We start from the raw sequence: 22,467 nt of genomic DNA, 5'->3' as shown, positions 1-22,467 counted from the left end.
TATCATATTAAATAAATAATCAAAGTAATTTTTGAAAAATAATTTTAGTCTACAATTATTTAATGATAAGGAAACAAAAAAATAAATAAATAAATAATTCAGATGTCAATAGTATACTAAATTACCTATGATAGCATTTAAAATGTTATCTAAATAAAAAAAAAATAATAATCTTTGTCACTTATATATTTCTATAAATTTTTATATCAAATAAATTAAACAGTCATTTTTAATCTTAAAAATTTTTATTGATAACAAAACGGAAATAGAAAAATGAAAGTATGAGGAAAATGTTTTATTAAAAATTATGATATTAAGAGATATGTACATTTATGAATAAAATGTTAATTCTGGATCAGAACAATATTTTTGTGGATCACCATATATTGAGATATTTTGATAATGACCACAGCAATTAGTATAGCCTTTACTTGTTGAAGTAGTTGTTGATTTTTCAAATACTGAAATATAGCATGGTTTAGAAAAATGTGTTGATGTTAATTCACGAATAGATGAATATGTTGCTGCACCACCACCAATAATACCTATTATAAATATAATTGCACATACTATTAATGTTACTTTTGGACAATATTTTAAAACTTCTTTTATTTTTGGTGATTTTCCATTATCTTTATTATTTTCATCTATCATTTTTTGTCTAGTTGATAACATTGTATAAAAAAGAACAGGAAGTAAAACAGAAGTTGTTGTAATTGTTGTACCACCGATAAGATCAAGAAGTGGTCCAAAGTTTGGAACACTCTCAGCTACAAATACAACTAATACCATTATTGATGTACGTACTACTACACGTTTTACACCAAACTTTTGCGGAACATTAAATAATTCTTCAATTTCTTGATTTAATGGATTAAAGACAATTGTTAATGTTAATATACAATGAATAGTAATACAAATATTAACAGCTTGTTGAATCCATGTAGTTTGAAGTGATTGAATAATTGAATCTCTTAATGAATCACCATATGTTAAAAAACCCATTATTCCTGCTGGAAGATAAAGTAAAAAAATACCAGAAAAAGCAAATAATGATGCTCTTGTAAAATGTGATGGTTGCTTCATATCATGTTGTATTGTAGGTAATGATGAATGACCACCATAAGCAAATAAAAATGTACCTAAACCAACAAAATAATTTGTTATTACAAATTCAGGCATTTTTTTTTCTGCATTACAATGTTCATAATCTGATATTGAACCCCATACAATTAAGATAACAGCAATAGATGTTGTTACCATAGCACAAACTACAGCCCACCAAAAATCTTGAGGAGATTTTAAAAATGTTACAGGAAGTAAAAAAATAGCTACAGCAAGAATTAATAAACAAAAAGAAACATGAAAATCAAAGAATGCTGCAAGTAAACTGGAAAGATTTTTAGCTACCAATAATATATATACAACAGCAATACCAAATTGTGTTACATCAATACATATAGATATTGCTGTTTTCATAATAGGGCCACAAGCTCTATAAGCCATTTCTGAGTATGGTTTTCTACAATGACTTTCATATTCTGGCCAATTTTTTAATAAAATTTGCCAACATCTTCCAAGACAAATTGATGTATAACAAGTTACACAAGCAAGTAATGCAATACAAACAAGACCAAAATAAAAACCCGTCTGAATCATAGCTGTAGGTAATGCTACGAGACCTATAAATATTTATTTAAATAATTAAAAGAATAAATATTTTTATAAAAAAAAAATTTATATATATATATATTTACCTCCACCTGCCATATCACCAATAATAAATAGTCCTGTAATAAACCAATGAAGTCCTCTAAATCGAATAAATTCTCCATTTATCCATTCTCCATCAGATTTATGTTCACCTTCAATACTAGAATCATTGATATACTTTTTATCATCAAATGAAACAGTTCTAATACTTTTATTATTTGAAACTCTATATAATATAATAAAAAAATAATAATAATAGTATAAAAATAAAATTTCACTTACATTGAGTTACGATACTTCGATTTGTCCATACTCATTTTAATAGTTATTTAAATATTATAAAATATAGAAAATTCTTATTTATACGATAAACTTTTATCATAATCTTTTTGATAAGGCCAAAAGGCGTACCAAAAATGTAGTTATTATATAACTAATTTAAAGTATTGATCAGAAATCTAAAAAATATAAATTTTTGTCATAATTATAAATTCATTGTAATTACAAGGAAAAAATATAAACTTTATTCTTATTAAGATAATTATCTTATTAAAAATTTATCAGTAGTTTGATAATAATTTTTTACTTTAAATTTCAGCATCATATAGATTATAAAAATGGAATGAAGATAAGAATGGTTCAATGGTTAAGCTATTATTTATTTTTATTTGATACACATGCACTTAAAATAAGAATGCCTTTAAATTATATACAATATTTTTTAATAATTTTATTTTCAAGAAATAGTTTTTGAGATAATAAAATAAAATTTTGATGTCATTAATAAACAAATTTAATTGTTTAATTTACAGACGTGATAATGATAAATAAATTTTTTACTACATAAAAATGTGTTATCAAGAGTAAAAATGGCTAATTGTCAATTAATATTTTGTATCAAAAGTCTTTTAAAAAAATGATATTTGTTAATATATTTTTTACTATTTGATAATTAATCTTTATTCACCAAATTTAATTAAAAAAAACAATATGTTTTTATATTATAAATAATGTTTCATAAAATAATCTTATTTCAAGGTTATGTTAGAACAATATAAATATAACAATTACAATCAAAATTAAAAAGTAATTGGAAATAGGATAAAAGCTTATAAAAGTATTTTTAAATATTTTTGCAAATTTTAAAAAGAAAAAAAAATTAATTTTTGATACAACATTAAAAAAGTAAATATATCTTATTAATAATTTTTAACACAAAAAAAAATATTTGTATGAATATTATGGTTAGATAAATTTATTTGTAAATGAAATATAATTCTATGCAAATAATATTAGCGTTTATAAAATACTTGCTTAATATCTTAAATTTTTATTATTAGGAATTTTAAAAATAAATATATATTTTGAATTACATCTTATCATTTTTTTTCTCAAATATTTTATATCATTAATACATATTAAATTGTTTAAATATAAAATTAAATTTTTTTTTCCATTTTTTATTTTAATATTCTGTCTAATATTAATAAAAATATGAAAAATAAAATGAAATAAATAGTATAAAATTTTGTAAATGTAAAAGTTTAAAAAAATAAAATAATATTTTAACTATCATAATATTTTTTAGACGTATAACGATTATACAATATTTTTATAAACCATAAATTATTTGATAACTTTTATTCCAATGGGATAAAAAGTTTTTTTTTTCTTAATTTTTATATTATATTTTTAAAGAATTGATAAATTTGTAATAATTTATTATAAGTTCTAATGTTTATATTTATATACATTTTGTTAAAAAAAATTTTTTTTCTGTATTTAATTTTAAAATAAAAATAAATTATAACATATTGCTTATAAAATATTATATTATTATTAAAAAAAACAAGTTTTACATTTATCTTTAAAATATAAATCAAAAATTCATTGTTTTTTGATAAAATATTTGATACTTAAAATTTTTTTTTAAATTGCTATTATTATAATTTAATCTTCTTTATTTAAAAAAATTATCAACATATTTTTTATTTTACTTATTCATTTGTACTTTTAAAAAAATAATATTACAAAAACATATAATTAATTAGAATATTGCATGATAAGTATATTTAAATTAACTTTTTATTTGTATTAATTAAATAGATTATTACAACCCATTGTTTCATTTTGATAAACAAATAATATTTACATTTGTTAATTCAATAATATTTTTTTAATCTAAACAATAATAAAAAGTTTATTTTTATAATAAATACAACGTGTATATGATATTAATCTTATAATTATTTTTAAAATAAGCATAAAATTAAAATTAATATACTCATGCTAATACTCTTATAAAATTTATGTTATTTACGTAGATTAATTAAATAATATTTAATCAAATATTATTATTATTAAACAATTTTATTATGTTGCATAAATATAATGTGGATATTAATTTAATCTTTAAATTACTTGTGATATAAGAACAATTTTTAAAAATTAATATAATGATAATAGCATCAGAGAAAAAGAATCTAACAAAGATCATACATTTATTTAAATATTAAATTATAAATAAATTCTCGTTAAATTGATAAGCCTTTTTTTATATATTTTTTTCTATTAACGAAATATTAATTTACCAGATTTTTTATAACTGATAATTTAAAAATGTATTATAAATGAAACAAGATTATCTTATATTTTAATTATTAATTTTTTTAAGGTAAATTTGTTGTTTTATGTTTAAATTTACTTCAAAAAGATGAAATGAATAAATTGAAAAGGAAAAAAAATTTCATTGATTTTTTAAAGAATATTTAGAAAAGAAAAAGTTAAAAAATTTATTTTTGTTTTGGAAAAAAAATAACTTTTCAAATAAATGTATTATGAAAACTTAAAAAATAAAGTTTCAAATATATTATATATATTATAAACTTATTTAAATACATTTAACGCTGTCAAAAGTTGAAAAGTCAATTAATAAACTTTTCATCTTTTCTTAGAATTTTCAAATGCAATTATAATTGTTGAAATTTTTTTAAAGTTATTTTTTATATAAATATTATTATCTATTTGTTAAAACACAAACCAAATATGAAAATTAATAAGTATTTGAATTTATAAATTCCCCTGTTCTATCTCTATTTTGAAGCGAAATGTAACAAAAGACGAGAATTTTTTCTAATAATTTATTGTTTTTTTATATCTCAACCGAAACTTATCAGACAAATGTAAAACTAGTTTCATTCGATTTATCTCAAAAATTTGGTCTAGAATACATTGTTTTTGAAAAAATATCTCCAATTTTTTTCCGAAAACCAAAATTGGTCTAAATGCTTTTTACTTGGCCCCAAGCATGAGTACTAAAAAAAAATCTTTTTTTAGAATTTTGATATGAAACTACACTCATCTGATAGCCCTTGAAAAATGATAAATTTTAAATATAATCAAGGCTATATCAAAAGCAAAACATGAAGAGTTGTGATGAGTCAAAGTTAGAGGCGAAAGTGGGGAATATTTTTTGAAAAAATCCGACTTCCATGATGTTATTGAAAATAATAGAATTAAAATAACTATTTTAGATCAGATTTTTGTGAGAAGTCGATTAAACCTAGTCTCATCCTTGTATCTCTTCTTGATCTCAAGATATGAAGTAAAATGTATCTTAAAAAAGTTTCAAGTACGAAACTCATAACTCAAGTAAATGGGCTCCTAGAAGCATGAGACTAGATGCGCTAGACTTCTTAAGACTTTTAAGCTATAGTCTACGTTGAAAATATTTTTTAAATTTCAACCGTTCTTGAGATATATTGTCTGGTATTTTTGCGCGCCTAATTTATTGTCATCATTTTTTATATCTCAATAACTATTGGAGGTATAAAAATGGTTTAAACGTAGACCCTAAATGAAAACTAAAAAGTAGTTGATTCCAGAAATTTGTTTGTTAATACCTTTATTTTGAAGCAAGATATAGCAAAAGGCGGAAATTTTTTCTAAATATTCATTGTTTCCAACTTTTTTATATCTCAGCTAAAACTTATCAGATTACCTTAAGACTAGTTTCATTAGATTCCTCATGAAAAATTAGTCTAGAAAAAATCGTTCGTTTGCAAAAAGCTTCAATATTTTCCGAGATTCACAATTGATCAAAATAATGCAATCTTGACCTTCAGATTGAGTACTAAAAAAACAACTTTTTTTCGAATTTCAAAATGAAACTACACTCATCTGATAGCCCTTGAAAAATGATGAATTTTAAATATAATCAAGGGCATATTAAAAGCAAAACATGAAGAGTTGTGATGAGTCAAAGTTAGAGGCGAAAATGGGGAATATTTTTTGAAAAAATCTGACTTCCATGATGTTATTGAAAATAATAGAATTAAAATAACTATTCTAGATCAGATTTTTGCGAGAAGTCGATTAAACCTAGTCTCAGCTTCGTATCTCTTCTCGATCTCAAGATATGATGTAAAATGTATTTTAAAAAAGTTTCAAGTACAAAACTCATAACTCAAGTAAATGAGCTCCTAGAAGCATGAGACTAGATGCGCTAGACTTCTTAAGACTTTTAAGCTATAGTCTACGTTGAAAATATTTTTTAAATTTCAACCGTTCTTGAGATACATTGTCGGGTATTTTTGCGCGCCTAATATATTGTCATCATTTTTTATATCTCAATAACTATTGGAGGTATAAAAATGGTTTGAACGTAGACCCCAAATGAAAACTGAATAGTAGTTGATTCCAAAAATTTGTTTGTTGATACCTTTGTTTTGAAGCAAGATATAATGAAAGGCGAAAATTTTTTCTAAATATTCATTGTTTCTGACATTTCAATAACTCAGTTGAAACCTATCACATATAAATAAGACTAATTTCACTAACTTTGCTATAAAAAGTTAGTCTAAAAAAACTTGTTTCTGTAAAAGAATCTTTAATATTTCCTGAGATTCAAAATTCGTACAAATGTTTACAACTTGGTCTCAAACATGAGCATTAAAAAATAATTTTTTTTGGATTTTCAGAATAAAATTACACACAATTGATAGCCCGTAAAAAAAAAATTTTAAATATAATTTTAAGTTTATCATAAACAAAATTTAAGAAGTTATAATGAGTCAAAGTAGTAAGAGAAACTGTATTCAAAAAATAAATGTCAGCTGTGCTTTATATATCGAAATTTTTCTCAACTTGAACGTAAATCAGCTGTAGCCGACAAACTCATGAAATTTTTGTGAATATCAAATGCATTTGATGAATACTTTTGGTGCCAAAGTTTTACATTCATTATATTTTTTAGAATTGAAAATTCTCAAAACGACTTTAGTTGTTATATATTGTGTACAATAATTGTAATGAAATATTATTACTTTAATAAATGAATATATTTTGTTAATCATTAACTATTTTATCTTGAAACAATATTTTTATTTTTATTAAAAAAGTGTTTTATTTAACTAACATAAAACATTTGCATAACTTTATATATTACAATTAAAGATAAAGATTTTTTAATTGAATTTTACTATTTAAATTTTTTTAACTATTTCATACAAAAAATATATTTTCAGGTATGGAAAAAATTGAAAAAGGTAGACTTGCAAAATATATCTTTCGTCATTTTGATAAATTAAGCGATTTAAAAAAAATAATACTTATTGAAGAACTTAGAAAAAAAATTTATTGTGATACTATTCCTGATAAATGTTTGTTAAATCTAAGATATGAACAACTTCTTTCAGTATTAACAAATGATATGATAAAAAGTTTTGATCAAAAAATATGGATAGATTTTTTGTTTAATTGGATTGAATATAAAGGAAATCAAAGATTAGATATATTAGGTAAAATTCTTAGAAATTTACCGTATAAAACTATGTCACAAGAATTTATAAAAGAACATATTATACAGAAAAATCGAATACAAAATGATAAACATCATAAAATATTTATGTATAGTATATTATGTATAAAAATGAATGGAATTAAAATAAGTAAAGAAAAAATAAATTTATTGCAAGATAGTTTAAAAGAATCTTATATAGCGGCTGAAAAGGAAGAATATACAACTTATTTTCAAGATATATTTGATAAAAAAAACCATTACAATACGTTAGAATATGAAGATGAAATACAAAAGTTAATAAATCATTTTTCTAATACCCAAAAAGATGCAAATAATCAAAAAGAAGTTATTACAAAAGAGTTTATTGAAAAAAATAAAAATACTCCTTTAAAATATGATGTAGAAAAAGTTTTTGTTTTTCAAGATGTTTTTGAATCTAATCAAATAATAAAAAATTTTACCTTTAATCCATATGACAAAAAATTTTCACCAATATCTTATATGAATGATGATACTAGAACTAGGTCAAGTTCATTAATTATAAACAAAAAAATATTTCTTATCAATGGATATAATGATTGTACTACAAAAGGAACAAATAAAGATTATGTTAATTGTTATGATATTACTAAAAACTTATGGGAAAAAAATGTATTTAATACAAAAACAAAAACAAGATATAATTCATTAATAGTTAAAGTTCCAAGCAATGATTATCAGGGATATCAAATAGGTGGTATATATGAAGATGGTGATATTCCTGGAGAAATTAAATTGTATAACTTTGAAAATTTAAAAGTTTATACTTCTTTCGATATAACAAGTTACAATTTGTGTAATATTCAAAATGGAATATTTATAGATAATGCATATTATTTATTTGAACACAAATCACAATTTAATCATAATTCAATGATTATAAGATGGGATCCAAGAGAATCATTTTCTAATTGTACATTTGTCAATTTTAATATTTTAAACAATTTACAATCTAGTTATTCATTAGTAAATTATGATAAAGCAATTTTTATGCTTGGAGGAAAAGACAAAAAAGGACAACCATTAGATGATGTTAAATTATTTGATGTTCGAAATTTTAAAATAAATACATTACTTAAAATGCCATCAAAAAGATATAATCATTGTTGTTTTGTTTATAAAACAGATATATATGTTTTGGGAGGTATAACAAATAATAAAAATGAAGATAAAAATATAGACATATTTGATATTAAAACATTTAAATGGACGATTTCTGGAACAAAATTACCAATTTCAATGAATTCATTTACATCGGCATATTATCAAACTTGAATTCTTCAATTTTTACAATTTAAAATACTAAATTGTAAATATATCAAAAGTATGAATCAAAAAAGATTAAATAAATTTTACTAGTTTTTTTTAATTAGTGTAAATACTATCATTTTATAATAGCTCAGATATATACTTTAAATTTATTGAACTATGTAGATTTTAATACTACAAAAACGTCTTTTAAAAAAAAATCAACTATTTTAATTCTATAGATAAATAGACTACTTTAATAATCAGAAAAATAATTGATATTTTTTATGTAAATATAAATGAAAAAATTTTCGTTTTTAAAATGTAGCAATTTATTTATAGAAATTTTAATATTTTGATTAATTTTAAAGTAAAGAAAATACTTTCTATAATTCTGATGTCTAATTTGTTATCTACAATAGCATATAACATAACTTTTTAAAAATTATTTAAAATTGGATAATTTCTTTCAAAATAATGTTTTTAATTACATATTTTTATAAGATTACTTATAAAAAAAATTTTAAAATTAATGATTATCTTAATTTTTCTATTCAGATTCCAGACAACTAAAAAAATTTATAGAAATTAGATATTTTAAATAAATTTAACACATACTTTATTCCCAATCGAAATTTAGCCTCTGGCATCGCGTCTATGGTGTAATGGTTAGCATGGCCGCCTTCCAAGCGGCCGATTCGGGTTCGATTCCCGATAGACGCATACTCTGTTTCCTTCTTGATTCTTAAGAATCAATCGGGGAGTAACCTTTTGTTTACTAGAATACAATTAGTTCACAAGTAAAGATGTATTACATTTATTTTATTTAATTTTTGATTGTTTTTATAAACGAAGTTAACAACATTTGGTTGAAATATTGTTAATATTATTATTAAATAAAAAATATTAACAAGTTTAATGATAATTTTTAAAAAGATTAAATTTTATAAATTCTATTGTCTTTTATGTAGATAACTTTGTGTAAAATAAAGTGCATATAGTATTAAAACCGGTCAGTTTGAAATTAAAAATTTTATAACATTAAGAATAAAGACATTTTTGAAACAAATGATAATAAATTTTTTTTTTGATTAATATAAATGTATATCCATGGGATATTCCATTTCAAGGACGAACATTTGATTATATGTTTATAAAGATAATACTATTCTTTAATCTTACAAAAAGAATTTTTAAGAACATGTTATCCATTCATTTAGTATATATGTATAACATTATTTTCAAATTTATTTTTAATAATTAACATAAAAAAATCAAAAATAGAAATTACACGTCACTATAATTAAAACAGTCATGACGTCATTATATACATAGAAAAATTACTAATAAAAAAAACCATATGTTATGCAAAAATACTTTGGAAAATAATAAAATAAAATTTGTACATTACAGATAAAACTGTTTTTTTAAATACTGATTTTTATATTGTCAAATTAATTTGCATACTAATTAATTAAACAAAATAATAAAAAGTATATTTATTTTTTTATAATTTTTCAATTAAATTAATAAAAATGTAAAATATGAAACTTTTGTTGTATTAATTTATAAATTTTTAGTAATTTGAAAACCCCTTAAATATCCAATGATGTATTTTAGTGCAAATAATAAGATTGTTAAAATGTTCTTGAAATGATTTTTTTATTCATATTATTTTACTTTTATGCAAATATTTATAATGATTATTTTATGTTTAACTAAATTAAGTTTTATATATGACATTTATTTAACAAATAAATAATAGAACAAAGTAGTTAACTAAAATACTTGAAAAAAAAAATTGACACTTTATTTTATATTAATCTTTAATTAAATATTTTTTAACAGTTATTTTTATTTAAAATTAGTTTTATGTAATATAAAAAATGACTATTGCCTTATAATTGTTAAGAAGCAACACCAGAATCATCTTGATTATTTGTTGAGGTAAAAGGAATCTTATCTACATCATTATTGTTACCCACTAAACTACAGTTACTACTGCTTTGAGTTTTTTGACTTTTTATGTTTGTTTTAAAATTATTATCATCAAATGTTAAATTTAAAGAGTATATTGACTTTATATTGTTTTTGTTTGCATGACTAAGTAATGTTGAATCTTCATCTTTTTTATGAATTTCATTTTTTTTAGTTGTTGTTTTATTACAATACCATGATTCTGGAAATAATGCTAATAATGTTGGTAATATTACTAATCCATGTAATATTCCCCAACCAATAACTAATGTTATTGTTTTTAAAAAAACAGTTGGTGTATAATCATTTGTAAAAATAACTGGTATAAAACAAATCATGGTACTAAATGCAGCTTGAATCATTGGCCATGCAACTGCATCAAGAGTATGATAAAGTCTTAAACATACAATTTCTTTATATGAAGATACTGCTGGATAATATAATATATTGTGGCACATTTTTTGATAATGATAAGCAACATGTGCTGTATAATCAACTGAAAAACCTATTGACATAACTATTGCAGACATTGAAACTGGATCCAAATTTAAATTCCACCAATATAAAAAACCAAATACACCAAATGATATTGAAGTAATAGCAAATACAGCTGATATAACTCCAGCAAATGATGGTACAAATATAATACATACTAGAAACATACATAAAAGTGTTATAAAAACTGTCTGAAGTGTATTATATTTTAAATTAAAAATACCCTCAAATATAGGTGAATTTTCACAATATATTGTAACATTATTTTCTGAAAATTTATCAGCTATTTTTCTCCATTCTAACATAAGATTTGCTCTATCTATCCAAGATGATGAATTATAAAAACCTGTTTGAAATGATATTTTTTTAAGAGAAATTTTATTATGAATTTTTAAAATTTTAATTCCCATATTCCAATGTGGAAGATCTTTTAAAAATTGTGGTATATAATCAACAGAAAATTTTATATCAACTAAAAACATTGACATAATTCTCATTGTTTCTAAATATGTTTCATAATCATTTAAAAAAATAAATGTTGACATATTTCCTAAAGCTTGAGGAATCGTTTCAAATGCATTAACTATTTTTTTTAATTTCATCAATCCATCAACTTCAGAAATATTTGGTGGATTATTTAATATTACTGTTAATAATTCATATTCTTTCCATGTATATTTTTCAAATAATTCATCAGTTTTTTGAAGTAATGAATCTGATGGTATAATTTGTTGAGAATTTATAACTGGTTCCATTTTTAATGTACCCCATATTGAAATAATAATAAATATCATTGTAAAAATTAATGTTATAATGCGAAAAATATTTGTAGTTAAAATATAACAATAAAATTTCATGAGACGTTTAATAGCATTCGTTACACTTTCATTTATTTCATACTTTTTTTCTTCTATACCATTAAATGGTTCATTTATTTTAGGATCAATTTGTGATAATTCACTTGTACAAGATGATATTTGTAATTTTTCAGCAATTACAAGTATTGATGTAAAAAATGTTAATTCAAAAATAAAATCTATTATCATTGCTAACATTGAAGAGATACAAAAAAGTTGCATAGCTGGTGTTGATACTGTAGAACCAACACCAAATGCTATAACATTTGTTAATGATGTTATTGTAATTGAAGGACCAATTTCTTCTAATACTTTTTGTATCATTTTAGGAAATGTTTCTAATTTTTTTTTACTTCCTATTTTTTCAATTTTTGAATACATTCTATTCCATGAATGAAGTATAAGAAATGCATCATCAACACCAATTGCTAAAATAAGAAATGGTATAACAAATTGTATTGGATATATTGGTAATCCAAGAAAACCAATAATACCAAATGTTGTTGTAACAGCTAACAAAGGTGATAAAACAATACCTAAAACAAGTATTGGTTTATTAATACTAAATTGAAATCTTTTAATTGGTGTTGATAACATTACACATATAAAAACAAAAATTAATGTTAATATAAATCCTATAATAAGATATGGTAATAATGTTAAACCACCACGTATAATTTCTCTACCAAGTATTTTATCACCAAGTACATTAACATCAATTGTAGGAAAATCTTCAATAATTTTTTTATTTTTTAAATAATTATATACAGCTTGTTCCCATTCAGTAACAATATTAGTTATATTATCATTTGGATAATTAGCATAAAAATGTAAAGCTATCATTTCAACATTCTTTATTTTATTAAATCCATCATATATTTTTTTTAATTTAACACCAAATAAATGCATAGCAACATTAAATTCAAAACCAAGTTTATATGATTTTGGCCATGATAATATATATTTACCAGAGTATTTACCATTTTTTTTAAATGTATCATTTTCATATTTAACAGCTTCAACAATTTCATAAAATCCTTTATTTATATTACAATATTCACCACAAATATTTCTATGTGTATATTTAATACCATCAACAATAACATTAAAATCATTTTGTAAGTAATAATGAAATTTTTTAATATCATTTAACATTTTTTCATTCATTAAATTTTTCTCATTTACACCTCTTATAAGTGCTACAAAACGTTCTGTTTGAGTAGGTGTTGTATTATGAAATTCAAAAAATAACTTTTCTTCGATATGAGATCTAGAATGTGTTGATATGAACCCGTCTTGTAATTTTTGAGCAAATTTTATGTGGATAATTCCTATTGATAATAATGATAATATAAATGTTATTGTTAAATACTTATATGGATTTGTTCCAATAGAAATACCCGTTTGAGAAAATATTCGCCTAAGAAGTTCATGAAATCCATTTCTTATAAGGTAGTTAACGTTCCGCATATAAAATTTAGTGAAATATTATAATATGTCTAAAAAAAAAAATATTACATGTAAATCTTATAGTGACCTCCATATATATTAATTAATAAATTAATTAATTTAATAATAAAAACTAAAAGTATAACAAGCTGTTTCATATATTTAAAAGTAACTTATTATAGCTAGTTTAAAATTAATTTAATACTATAAATATATATTTGATTTGAAAATAATAATTTAAAATATTAATAAGATATATTAAATGGTAGCTAAGCAACATCTTATCTAACTACTTATTAATAAAAAAAATGAAACCTAAAAAAAACATTTGAAGAATATTTTTTATGAAAAATTTTAAACAAAATGTATAATTTTACCATATTTATTTTAGCTTAAAATTTTAATTTCATAAATAAATCAAAAATCATTAATTTAAAAAAATTTGTACAATGTTTTTTATTTTTTTTTTGGGATAAACAATAATAACAAAAGGTTGTTAAAATCAAAATTATTTTTGAAAAAAAAAGTAAAGAATGTTGTGTGAATCACAAATATTTCTAAAATAAATATATAAATTAGAGAAAAAATTTTTTTTTGGCTAAAAAAAATGAAATATTAGAGTATAAAAATAGTTAAAAGAATACAATTAAAAGTTAATAATAATTAACAAAATATTGTAACATTTTACTATAAAGTTTTGATATATAAAGTAATGTTTAACAAATTACGCAAATATGTATTTGGGTAGAAGAGATGAATTTTTTTTTTTAAATAATAGATTATTAAAGATACGTTATTAGATGACAGATACAAATTAAGACGTTTACTTTGGTGTAAATATCAATAGTATTAAGAGAATTATTTATATTTAAATGTATAAAAAGAAAAATTAGAAAATAGCTTTATGATATAAATTTTTGATATTAATGTTTTAGAATGATAACTTATGATTAATATAAAAGGTAATGATTAAAATTGAAATTATATTGAACATGACTTGTTCTCATGTAAAGAAATTAACATTTATTAAAATTTACAAAGAAAAGTTTTATAAATAAAGTAGTTTAATCTTAACATTTTTGATATATTACACTTATTAATAAAACTACCATGCAGTGTTTTATTGTTAGAAAGTAAACACTATCAACAATCATTAAAAATAATAAAAGCATTATAATAAAGAATTAAATGTATAATTTTAGGAGAAACAATGTACTTCTCTATAAAAATCTTATGATAAAATATTTTAATTGAAGCATTGATATATATATATATATATATTTATATATATAAATATATATATAGATATGTATATTTATATATGATATTGTATTAATTAGTAAGGGAAATAATTAAAAGTATTTAAATAAATACTGTTTATTTGTTTATATTAATTATTACTTTGATTTAATTGCACATCATTAATTAATGTAAAGACAGTGATAAATAAAAATGTACATTAAAATTTATAACATGATGATCAATATATTGATATATTTTCAATATGTGATCTAACATTCTTTTAAATATTTTAATAAAAAAAAAAAACATTACATTACAGTTTCTAACCAATGTATTAAAAGTTTAATTAAATTTTTTTAAATCTATTTGTATTCTTTAGAATTGAAGCAATTCATTACTAACAATAGCAAACATCACAGTTCAGTTCTTTTATCCGACTTCTGTTAATTCCTTTCTATAATCTTCTAAAATCAACATGCAAACTTTATTGTCAACTGATACATTATACATTTTATTATATAGTCAGAAATCATTGAATAACAATATATTAGCAATATTTGTCATAAAATATTCATGCTTCATCTCCAATTTTATTATCGTAATATGTTAACAGAATATTAATACAAATCCAATCATTATTAATAACTATAATATTGTGACTTGTTAAATTTTAAATATTTTACAAGACAAATGAAGAATATATTAATTATAAATATTATATTTTTAATTTTTATTTATATAATTAAAAGTGATGATGATAGTTCTAATTTAATATCAAATCAAAATTTTGTACAATTAACTTCTTCTGAAAAAAATTTAATTTCTAAAGGTTATTGTGATTGTAAGTTTAGAAATAACCCTCTTAACAATTTCATTGAAATTTTTAATATTATCTATTTAATCATTTTTTTTATTTTTAGTACGAGAATGTAAAAATTGGTCTGGGGTAATTTTAATAATTTTATCACCATTATTTCCAATAAAAAAATTTCCACCAATAATTAATTTTATATGGGATACATTTAATGATTGTCAAACATTTGGAGGAGAAGTTTTTATATTACCAACTAATGCTAATAATGATTTACCTAAAGTATGGTCTTCAACTAAAAATGAATTAAAAAATAATTTTGATACAATATTTGATGAGAAAAAATTTATTGTATCATCATTTCCATTACCAACATTTATTGAAAATGTATTAAATAATGTTACTAAAAATTTTTATTTAAGTCCTTTAGCTAATAAAACTACATCAATCTATGGAAAATATTTAATGATTATAACAAATTATGAAATATATTTAGATCAAGAAACATCTTTTAGAATAAGAAATAATATTAAACATAATCAAGTAAGATTAAAAATTATGTTAATTGATAAATATAATGATGATTTTGATTCAATGGAAAGTGATGAAGATTTTTTTGAAATGATAGCAGAAAGAGGTGAAAAAACAGAAGTTGATGATGTTGATGGATTAACAACATCTAAAATGCCTTCAAAAATGGGAGCATGTCACAATTATCAACCATTTCCAAAACCATTAATTGATATTAAAAAATCAAATAAAAAAGGTATAATTGTTGGTGTTATATTAGGTGGTGGTGGATTTTTATTAATTTTGAGTATTTTAATATTTATATGTATTAGATGGCGGCGTAAAATTAGAAAAGATAAAATAAGTACTTTATCATGGATAAATAGTCAAGCTGAACAAAATAGAATTAATGAATATAAAGAACATAATAAAAATAAAGTATTAAATAATTTGATGCCAATTTATAATGATAATTATAATGATCAAAATCAGGTGAATGAAATTAATAAAAATATAGAAATAACAGAAGACAGTAAGTTTAAAGTTATAAATCATTCCAGTACAAAGTAATAAATAATTTAGGAAAGATATTAGAAAGTGTATTAACTATTAATTATAACGAAAAATTAGGATCAGGTGCTTTTAGTAGTGTGTATAAAGGTGCTATTCTTCTGGATAGTCATTTTATTAAACAAAAATTAAATTTTATAAATAACAAAATTAAGATGAAGACAATTTTTGTAAATGAAAAAAAAAATTGTAATAATGAAGAAACTGTTGAAATTGATGTTGCAGTTAAAACTGAATTGAAAAATGAAAATGTTTTTCAAAATGCTGAATCTAAAGAATTTTTATTAAAGGTAATATCAAAATATTTTATTGATTTATTATTTATATTTAAAGGAAATTAATACTTTACTACAAATATCAGATCATCCTCATGTTATAACATTCTGGGGTTCTTGTTTTAAAGATTCTTCTTTATGTTTAGTACTAGAATATTGTGAAAATGGTGATTTACAAACATGGCTTCGTAATCCTTCAAATAAAAAATATATTGATATAAAACGTTTATTAAGTTTTTCCTGGCAAATATCTGATGGAATGTATTATTTAGCTGTTAAAAATTTAATTCATCGTGATTTAGCTGCAAGAAATATATTGTTAGATGGTGATTTAGTGGCAAAAATTAGTGATTTTGGTTTATCAAGAGTTTTTGATACCCATGATTATGATATAGAGATGCAAAATGAGTACATGCTTAGAACAAATGCCAAAATACCTGTCAAACATACGGCTATTGAAGCATTAAGAGATGGAGTATATACAGAGAAAAGTGATGTGTATGTTGTTCTAATAAATATATATATTTTTTTTTATATCTATATTATTTTAGTTGGGCATATGGTGTATTATTATTTGAAATATTTTCACTTGGTTCAATACCTTATGAAACATTATCACTTGTTGAAATTTTGCCATTTTTAGCAAATGGATCTCGTTTACCTAGGCCTCTTCTTGTAACAGATTCTGTGTGGGAAATTATAGAAAAATGTTGGTTAGAAGATCCAAAAGATCGACCTAATTTTAATGAAATTAGAACTAATTTAACAAAATTATTAGAAGAAGTTACAATTCAATACGGCTATATAGAATTGGGTGAAGTTAATGTAGTATCAGAAGATGATGAAGTTCAGGTTTAAACTATTAATTTATTTTTATATGTTATTTGGTACATTTCTGAAAAAAAATAAATAAATAAAACAAAATATATTTACTTAATATATTTTATTTACCACTTATTCATTAATATATAAATATATATTTACATACTTAATATAATTTTTATTCTCATAGTTAATTTATATTTTTTGAATAATCAAATTTTTTCATTTCATTTATAATATATATATATATAAGAGATAAATATATTTAAATCACATTTAGTAATACATATTATATATTTTACTAAAAAAAATGCCTCTTTCTGATCTTGCTGGAGTATGGAATGCTGATGAATCCATTAATTTTGATGAATACCTTAAAGTATGTGGTATTAGTTTTTTAACACGTAAATTGGCAAGCAAAATTAAACCCGTTCTTACAATTACTGTTGATGGTAACAATGTTTCAATAAATTCAGCATCAACATTTAAAAATCATACAACAGTTTTTAAATTAAATGAAGAATTTGAAGAAAATACTATTGATGGAAGAATTTTTAAAAGTATTTTTACATGGGCTAATGAAAAGTTATGTCAAAAACAAACTGCAATCAATGCTGAAGATAAACCATCAATTATTGATAGATACGTTAAAGAAGGTAAACTTTATATTGACATGGAATGCTTAGGAGTCAAAGCAACCCGTACATATAATAAAGCTAATTAGTTTTTAAATTGTGTTTTTTATTATTAAAAAATATAGAATTTTTTTTTTATTCATCTTATTTTATGTAACTTTTATACAAAAGAAAATTTGTTCAATTTATTAAGAAGTACCAGTTATTGGTATTATAGGTGTAACTCTTTTTCCATTTTTACCTTCTAAATACCATGTTGTTATTTCTCCTTTTCCTTTTACTTGAATCACTCCACGTAATGTTGTATCAAATTCAGGATAATGTTTGTTTAATTTTTCATTATAAAAACTACTAATTTGAATTTGTTCTGGTGTTCCTGTACTTTCCATTCGACTAGCTGTATTAACAGTATCACCAAATAAACAATATCTAGGTGCATTTACTCCAACAACACCTGAAGCAACTGGTCCTGTATGTAAACCAAGTCTTACTTTTATTGAAACATTTTTTTTATGAGGTACTCTATAAGTTTGTAAAAATTCCATAATACATAATGTTACATCACAAAGATTTGCTAAATGTCTAGTACCATTCTCTTCAGGAATTCCTGATACTACCATATAAGCATCACCAATTGTTTCTACTTTATAAGCATCAAATTTATTAATAATATCATCAAAACCTGTATATACACTATTTAACATATTAACAACTTCAAGTGGTGTTGATGTTCCACATAATTTAGTAAAACCAACAATATCACTAAACATTACAGATGCTTGTTCAAAGTTTTTAGGTGGAACAGGTCTTCCTAATTTTAATTCATTAGCAACATAACCTGGTAAAAGTTGTGATAAAAGTTTATCAGCTTTTTTATTTGCTTCCTCAAGTAATCCAGTACGTTCTTGAACAATTTTTTCAAGATTATTTGCATATTGTTCCATAACACGCATCATTTGATCAACAAGTGAACCTTTAACCTTAAGATAATGTTCTGTATTAAGTCTAACTCTTTTTATACTTGGTCTAACTTCAGGATTTGGATTCCAACAATCAAGAAGAAGTGCACAAAGATCAGGATGAATTTTACCTCTATCTTGTATGGTAGGTTTTATATAATTTTTACCATTTTTATTACCATCTATAATTTCATCTGGTAACGTTTGATCATTAAATGGAAGACTTCTAAAAAGTATTTCATAAAGTAACATTCCAAATGAATAAATATCTCCTGCTTGTTTTTTAGCTAATGTTGTTTTTATCCAATTTTGATTTTCACCTCTTCTATTATTTTGTTCAGTCATTTGTAAATTTTCAGGTGCACAATAAAAAATATGTGTCCTTTGTTTTGCTGCAGCTTTATTTTCACTCTCTTTAACAACTTCATCATCAATACAATGTTCCTTAATCCATTTTTCAATTGGATTACAAATTCCATAATCAGTCAATTTAACTGTCCAATTTCTATCAATTAAACATGCCCATGGTGTTAAACTTCCATGATATTGAATAGGTGATAAATGAAGATATTCAAGGCCACATGTTATATCTCTAACAAAAGCTGCATGAAAACTTTCATCTAATGCAACTTCATCATTATAAATAATATCTTGAACAGTTCCTCTTGAACAAAATTTCCAATATATTAATAATTCATCTTTTTCATTAAATGAAATTCCTAAAAATGGATTAATATTATCATGTACACTTTGTTTCATTTGATTAAACAATTGAATATCATCTTTTGAAAATGTAATTAATCGTTTTTGAGGATATATATGAAATGAAGCATGAGTATTAGTACCAATCAAAGCATGATGTTTAACAAATTTACTCATATTTGACATTTTTGTTTTTGATGATCCAAGAGATAACATTGATTTAACTTCATCTTCAGTTATAACTCTTGCATCATCTCTCCATATTCTCCAAGGTGTATTAGCTAATGCACGATTTTCTCTAAAAATTTTAATTTAATTTTTTGTTTAATAAAACATACAATATTCGTGCTATAAATATTCCAGAGATAATAAAAATAAATATAATTAATATAATAGATGCAAATATTATAATTAATGTATAATCACATTTTTCATTTTTAAATCCACAAACAGGAGTATCTTTAGGAAGTGTATTATCAGAAGATGGCCAAAATAAGGTTACAATATCAGTGACTTTTAATTCAAAACATCCTGTCTTAGTTTTTAAACCATCACATTTAGTTAAAAAAACAGGTTCCATATCAATCATCTTAACAACATCATCTTTATCTGGATTTATATAAAAAGCTCCATACTGTGCAGCACGCTCAGCTCTATCATCTAATTGAACTAAACCAGCAGAAACACCTTCCTTACTAACAAGACCAGGAAATGAAAATCTTCTCATTTCATTCCATACTAGTTTTCCATTATTTGCTCCTGTTGCATCACCTTTAGTTTTATTCATAATTGAACGAATTGTTAATGAATAAAGTTTTAAAGCATCATACAAATGTATATATCCATAAACATTATTCTAAAAAAATTTAATTAATTTTTTATATTATAAATTTACCAAATCAAGTTCATTTATATCTAAATTATTTGAAATTAATTTTTCTTTAAATGGATTAACAAGAGTATCATCAAAACCATTAATATCATCAACAATAATACCATTAGAAAATAATTTTTTTACACTACTGTCAATACTACCATCACTATTGATCCATGGTGCTGATTCTTTAGCTTCTGCCTGAAGCCAAGGAAATATAAAAACAAAATCACTAGTATCTAATTTTGATGATACAACTGCTTTCATAAATTCTTTTGACATATCTCTAGTCTTTGAAAATATACATACAATTATTCTTGCTGTATTTTTAATTTCTTGCATTAATCCACTATCAACAATTTGTTTTGAATCAGAATTTTCATCAAATGTTATTTTTTTAAGAATATTTATATTTCCTAAATGCATGTTTTCTTCAAATGATTGTAATCGCTTAAATAAAAAAAAAATTTTTTTAATATAATAAAATATATAAAAAGAATTGATATTAAGTAATTTCAAATAAAATTTATATATACATTTTAATTTTATATCTAAATGTATAATACCTTTGTATAAAAATAACAAAATTTCAACTCTCCTAATACACTCAAGTTACCTCAAGTGCTATAACACCAGTATTTGTTACAATAGCAATATTTGTCCAATGATAATGTTTTAACATTGCAGCAACTGCTACAGCTAATGAATTTGTTGTTCTAATAGAAACTCTAGCAAGTGTTTTATATATAACTTTATCTGAAAAAATATTTGAAGTTGCCATATAACCAATAATAGGAACATTCCAATATGTAGCCATTTTTGATACAGCATCCATTTCAGCAGTACAATATGGTCCTATAAATGCTTTAACATTTTGTATATGAAACATATCTGCAGCTACAGCAACACCTTCAAAAGACTCACCACATGCACGTTTTTGTATTATTTCAACATCAAATTCATCATCCAATATACCATCTTTCCATAATTCTTCTCTTGCCATATCTAAAATAAGTTCAGCATTTGGCATTGAATTTGTAGAACCTATATGCCCAACTTTTATTACTTTTCCTTTTCCTTTTCTCATAATAGTTGCATTAGCAGATAATTTTTTTGTTTCAATAGTTGAAATAATTTCATTATTTTGATTTGTACTAGAATTTAATGTATCAATAGTATCATGTGTTGATTTGATTATTTCAGGACTAATTGTAGTAATATTGTTGCTATGTATTATAACAAAATAGTAACAAATAATAAATACATAAAAATTTGTTAACATTTTTTTTGTAAATAAAAATATTATATTTGAAATTTGTATTTTTATATATAATATAAGATTATTTTTTTAAGAATAGATAAACTTTAAAAGAGTTTTACTTAAATTTTAATATATTAAATTTTTTTCATTAATTTAAGTGTTTTTATTCATATATTAATAACATTTTACAAAATTTTTTCTTTCTATTAATAATAAAGTGCTTTAATA

General features: G+C 21.9%; 6 protein-coding genes across 6 annotated transcripts; 3 read left to right on the top strand and 3 right to left on the bottom strand.

Moving 5' to 3' along the window:
- Positions 1-330: 330 nt before the first annotated feature.
- SRAE_0000007600 (Amino acid transporter, transmembrane family-containing protein) lies at positions 331-2,030 on the bottom strand (the record flags this gene model as incomplete). The annotated part of the gene is made up of 3 exons (XM_024645917.1): positions 331-1,682; positions 1,758-1,939; positions 1,996-2,030. The coding sequence occupies 3 exons, from the start codon at positions 2,028-2,030 to the stop codon at positions 331-333; spliced, it is 1,569 nt and encodes a 522-aa protein (XP_024500153.1).
- A 5,210-nt stretch (positions 2,031-7,240) lies between these two features.
- SRAE_0000007500 (Kelch repeat type 1 and BTB/Kelch-associated domain and Kelch-type beta propeller domain-containing protein) lies at positions 7,241-8,827 on the top strand (the record flags this gene model as incomplete). Its single annotated transcript, XM_024645916.1, has 1 exon — positions 7,241-8,827. The coding sequence occupies one exon, from the start codon at positions 7,241-7,243 to the stop codon at positions 8,825-8,827; it is 1,587 nt and encodes a 528-aa protein (XP_024500152.1).
- A 1,880-nt stretch (positions 8,828-10,707) lies between these two features.
- SRAE_0000007400 (Sterol-sensing domain and Patched family-containing protein) lies at positions 10,708-13,599 on the bottom strand (the record flags this gene model as incomplete). Its single annotated transcript, XM_024645915.1, has 1 exon — positions 10,708-13,599. One exon carries the CDS (start codon positions 13,597-13,599, stop codon positions 10,708-10,710), a length of 2,892 nt encoding a protein of 963 aa, XP_024500151.1.
- A 1,911-nt stretch (positions 13,600-15,510) lies between these two features.
- SRAE_0000007300 (Tyrosine-protein kinase receptor torso) lies at positions 15,511-17,844 on the top strand (the record flags this gene model as incomplete). The annotated part of the gene is made up of 5 exons (XM_024645914.1): positions 15,511-15,661; positions 15,741-16,673; positions 16,724-17,001; positions 17,045-17,484; positions 17,538-17,844. The coding sequence occupies 5 exons, from the start codon at positions 15,511-15,513 to the stop codon at positions 17,842-17,844; spliced, it is 2,109 nt and encodes a 702-aa protein (XP_024500150.1).
- A 274-nt stretch (positions 17,845-18,118) lies between these two features.
- Positions 18,119-18,532, top strand: SRAE_0000007200 (Cytosolic fatty-acid binding domain and Lipocalin/cytosolic fatty-acid binding domain and Calycin-like domain and Calycin domain-containing protein; the record flags this gene model as incomplete). Its single annotated transcript, XM_024645913.1, has 1 exon — positions 18,119-18,532. One exon carries the CDS (start codon positions 18,119-18,121, stop codon positions 18,530-18,532), a length of 414 nt encoding a protein of 137 aa, XP_024500149.1.
- A 99-nt stretch (positions 18,533-18,631) lies between these two features.
- Positions 18,632-22,260, bottom strand: SRAE_0000007100 (Guanylate cyclase; the record flags this gene model as incomplete). Its single annotated transcript, XM_024645912.1, has 4 exons — positions 18,632-20,402; positions 20,443-20,960; positions 21,000-21,428; positions 21,595-22,260. The coding sequence occupies 4 exons, from the start codon at positions 22,258-22,260 to the stop codon at positions 18,632-18,634; spliced, it is 3,384 nt and encodes a 1,127-aa protein (XP_024500148.1).
- Between the last annotated feature and the right edge of the window lie 207 nt (positions 22,261-22,467).

Source organism: Strongyloides ratti, scaffold srae_scaffold0000001 (assembly GCF_001040885.1).
Source record: "Strongyloides ratti genome assembly S_ratti_ED321, scaffold srae_scaffold0000001".
NCBI lineage: Eukaryota > Metazoa > Nematoda > Chromadorea > Rhabditida > Strongyloididae > Strongyloides > Strongyloides ratti.
This window is presented reverse-complemented; position numbering and strand designations above follow the sequence as displayed.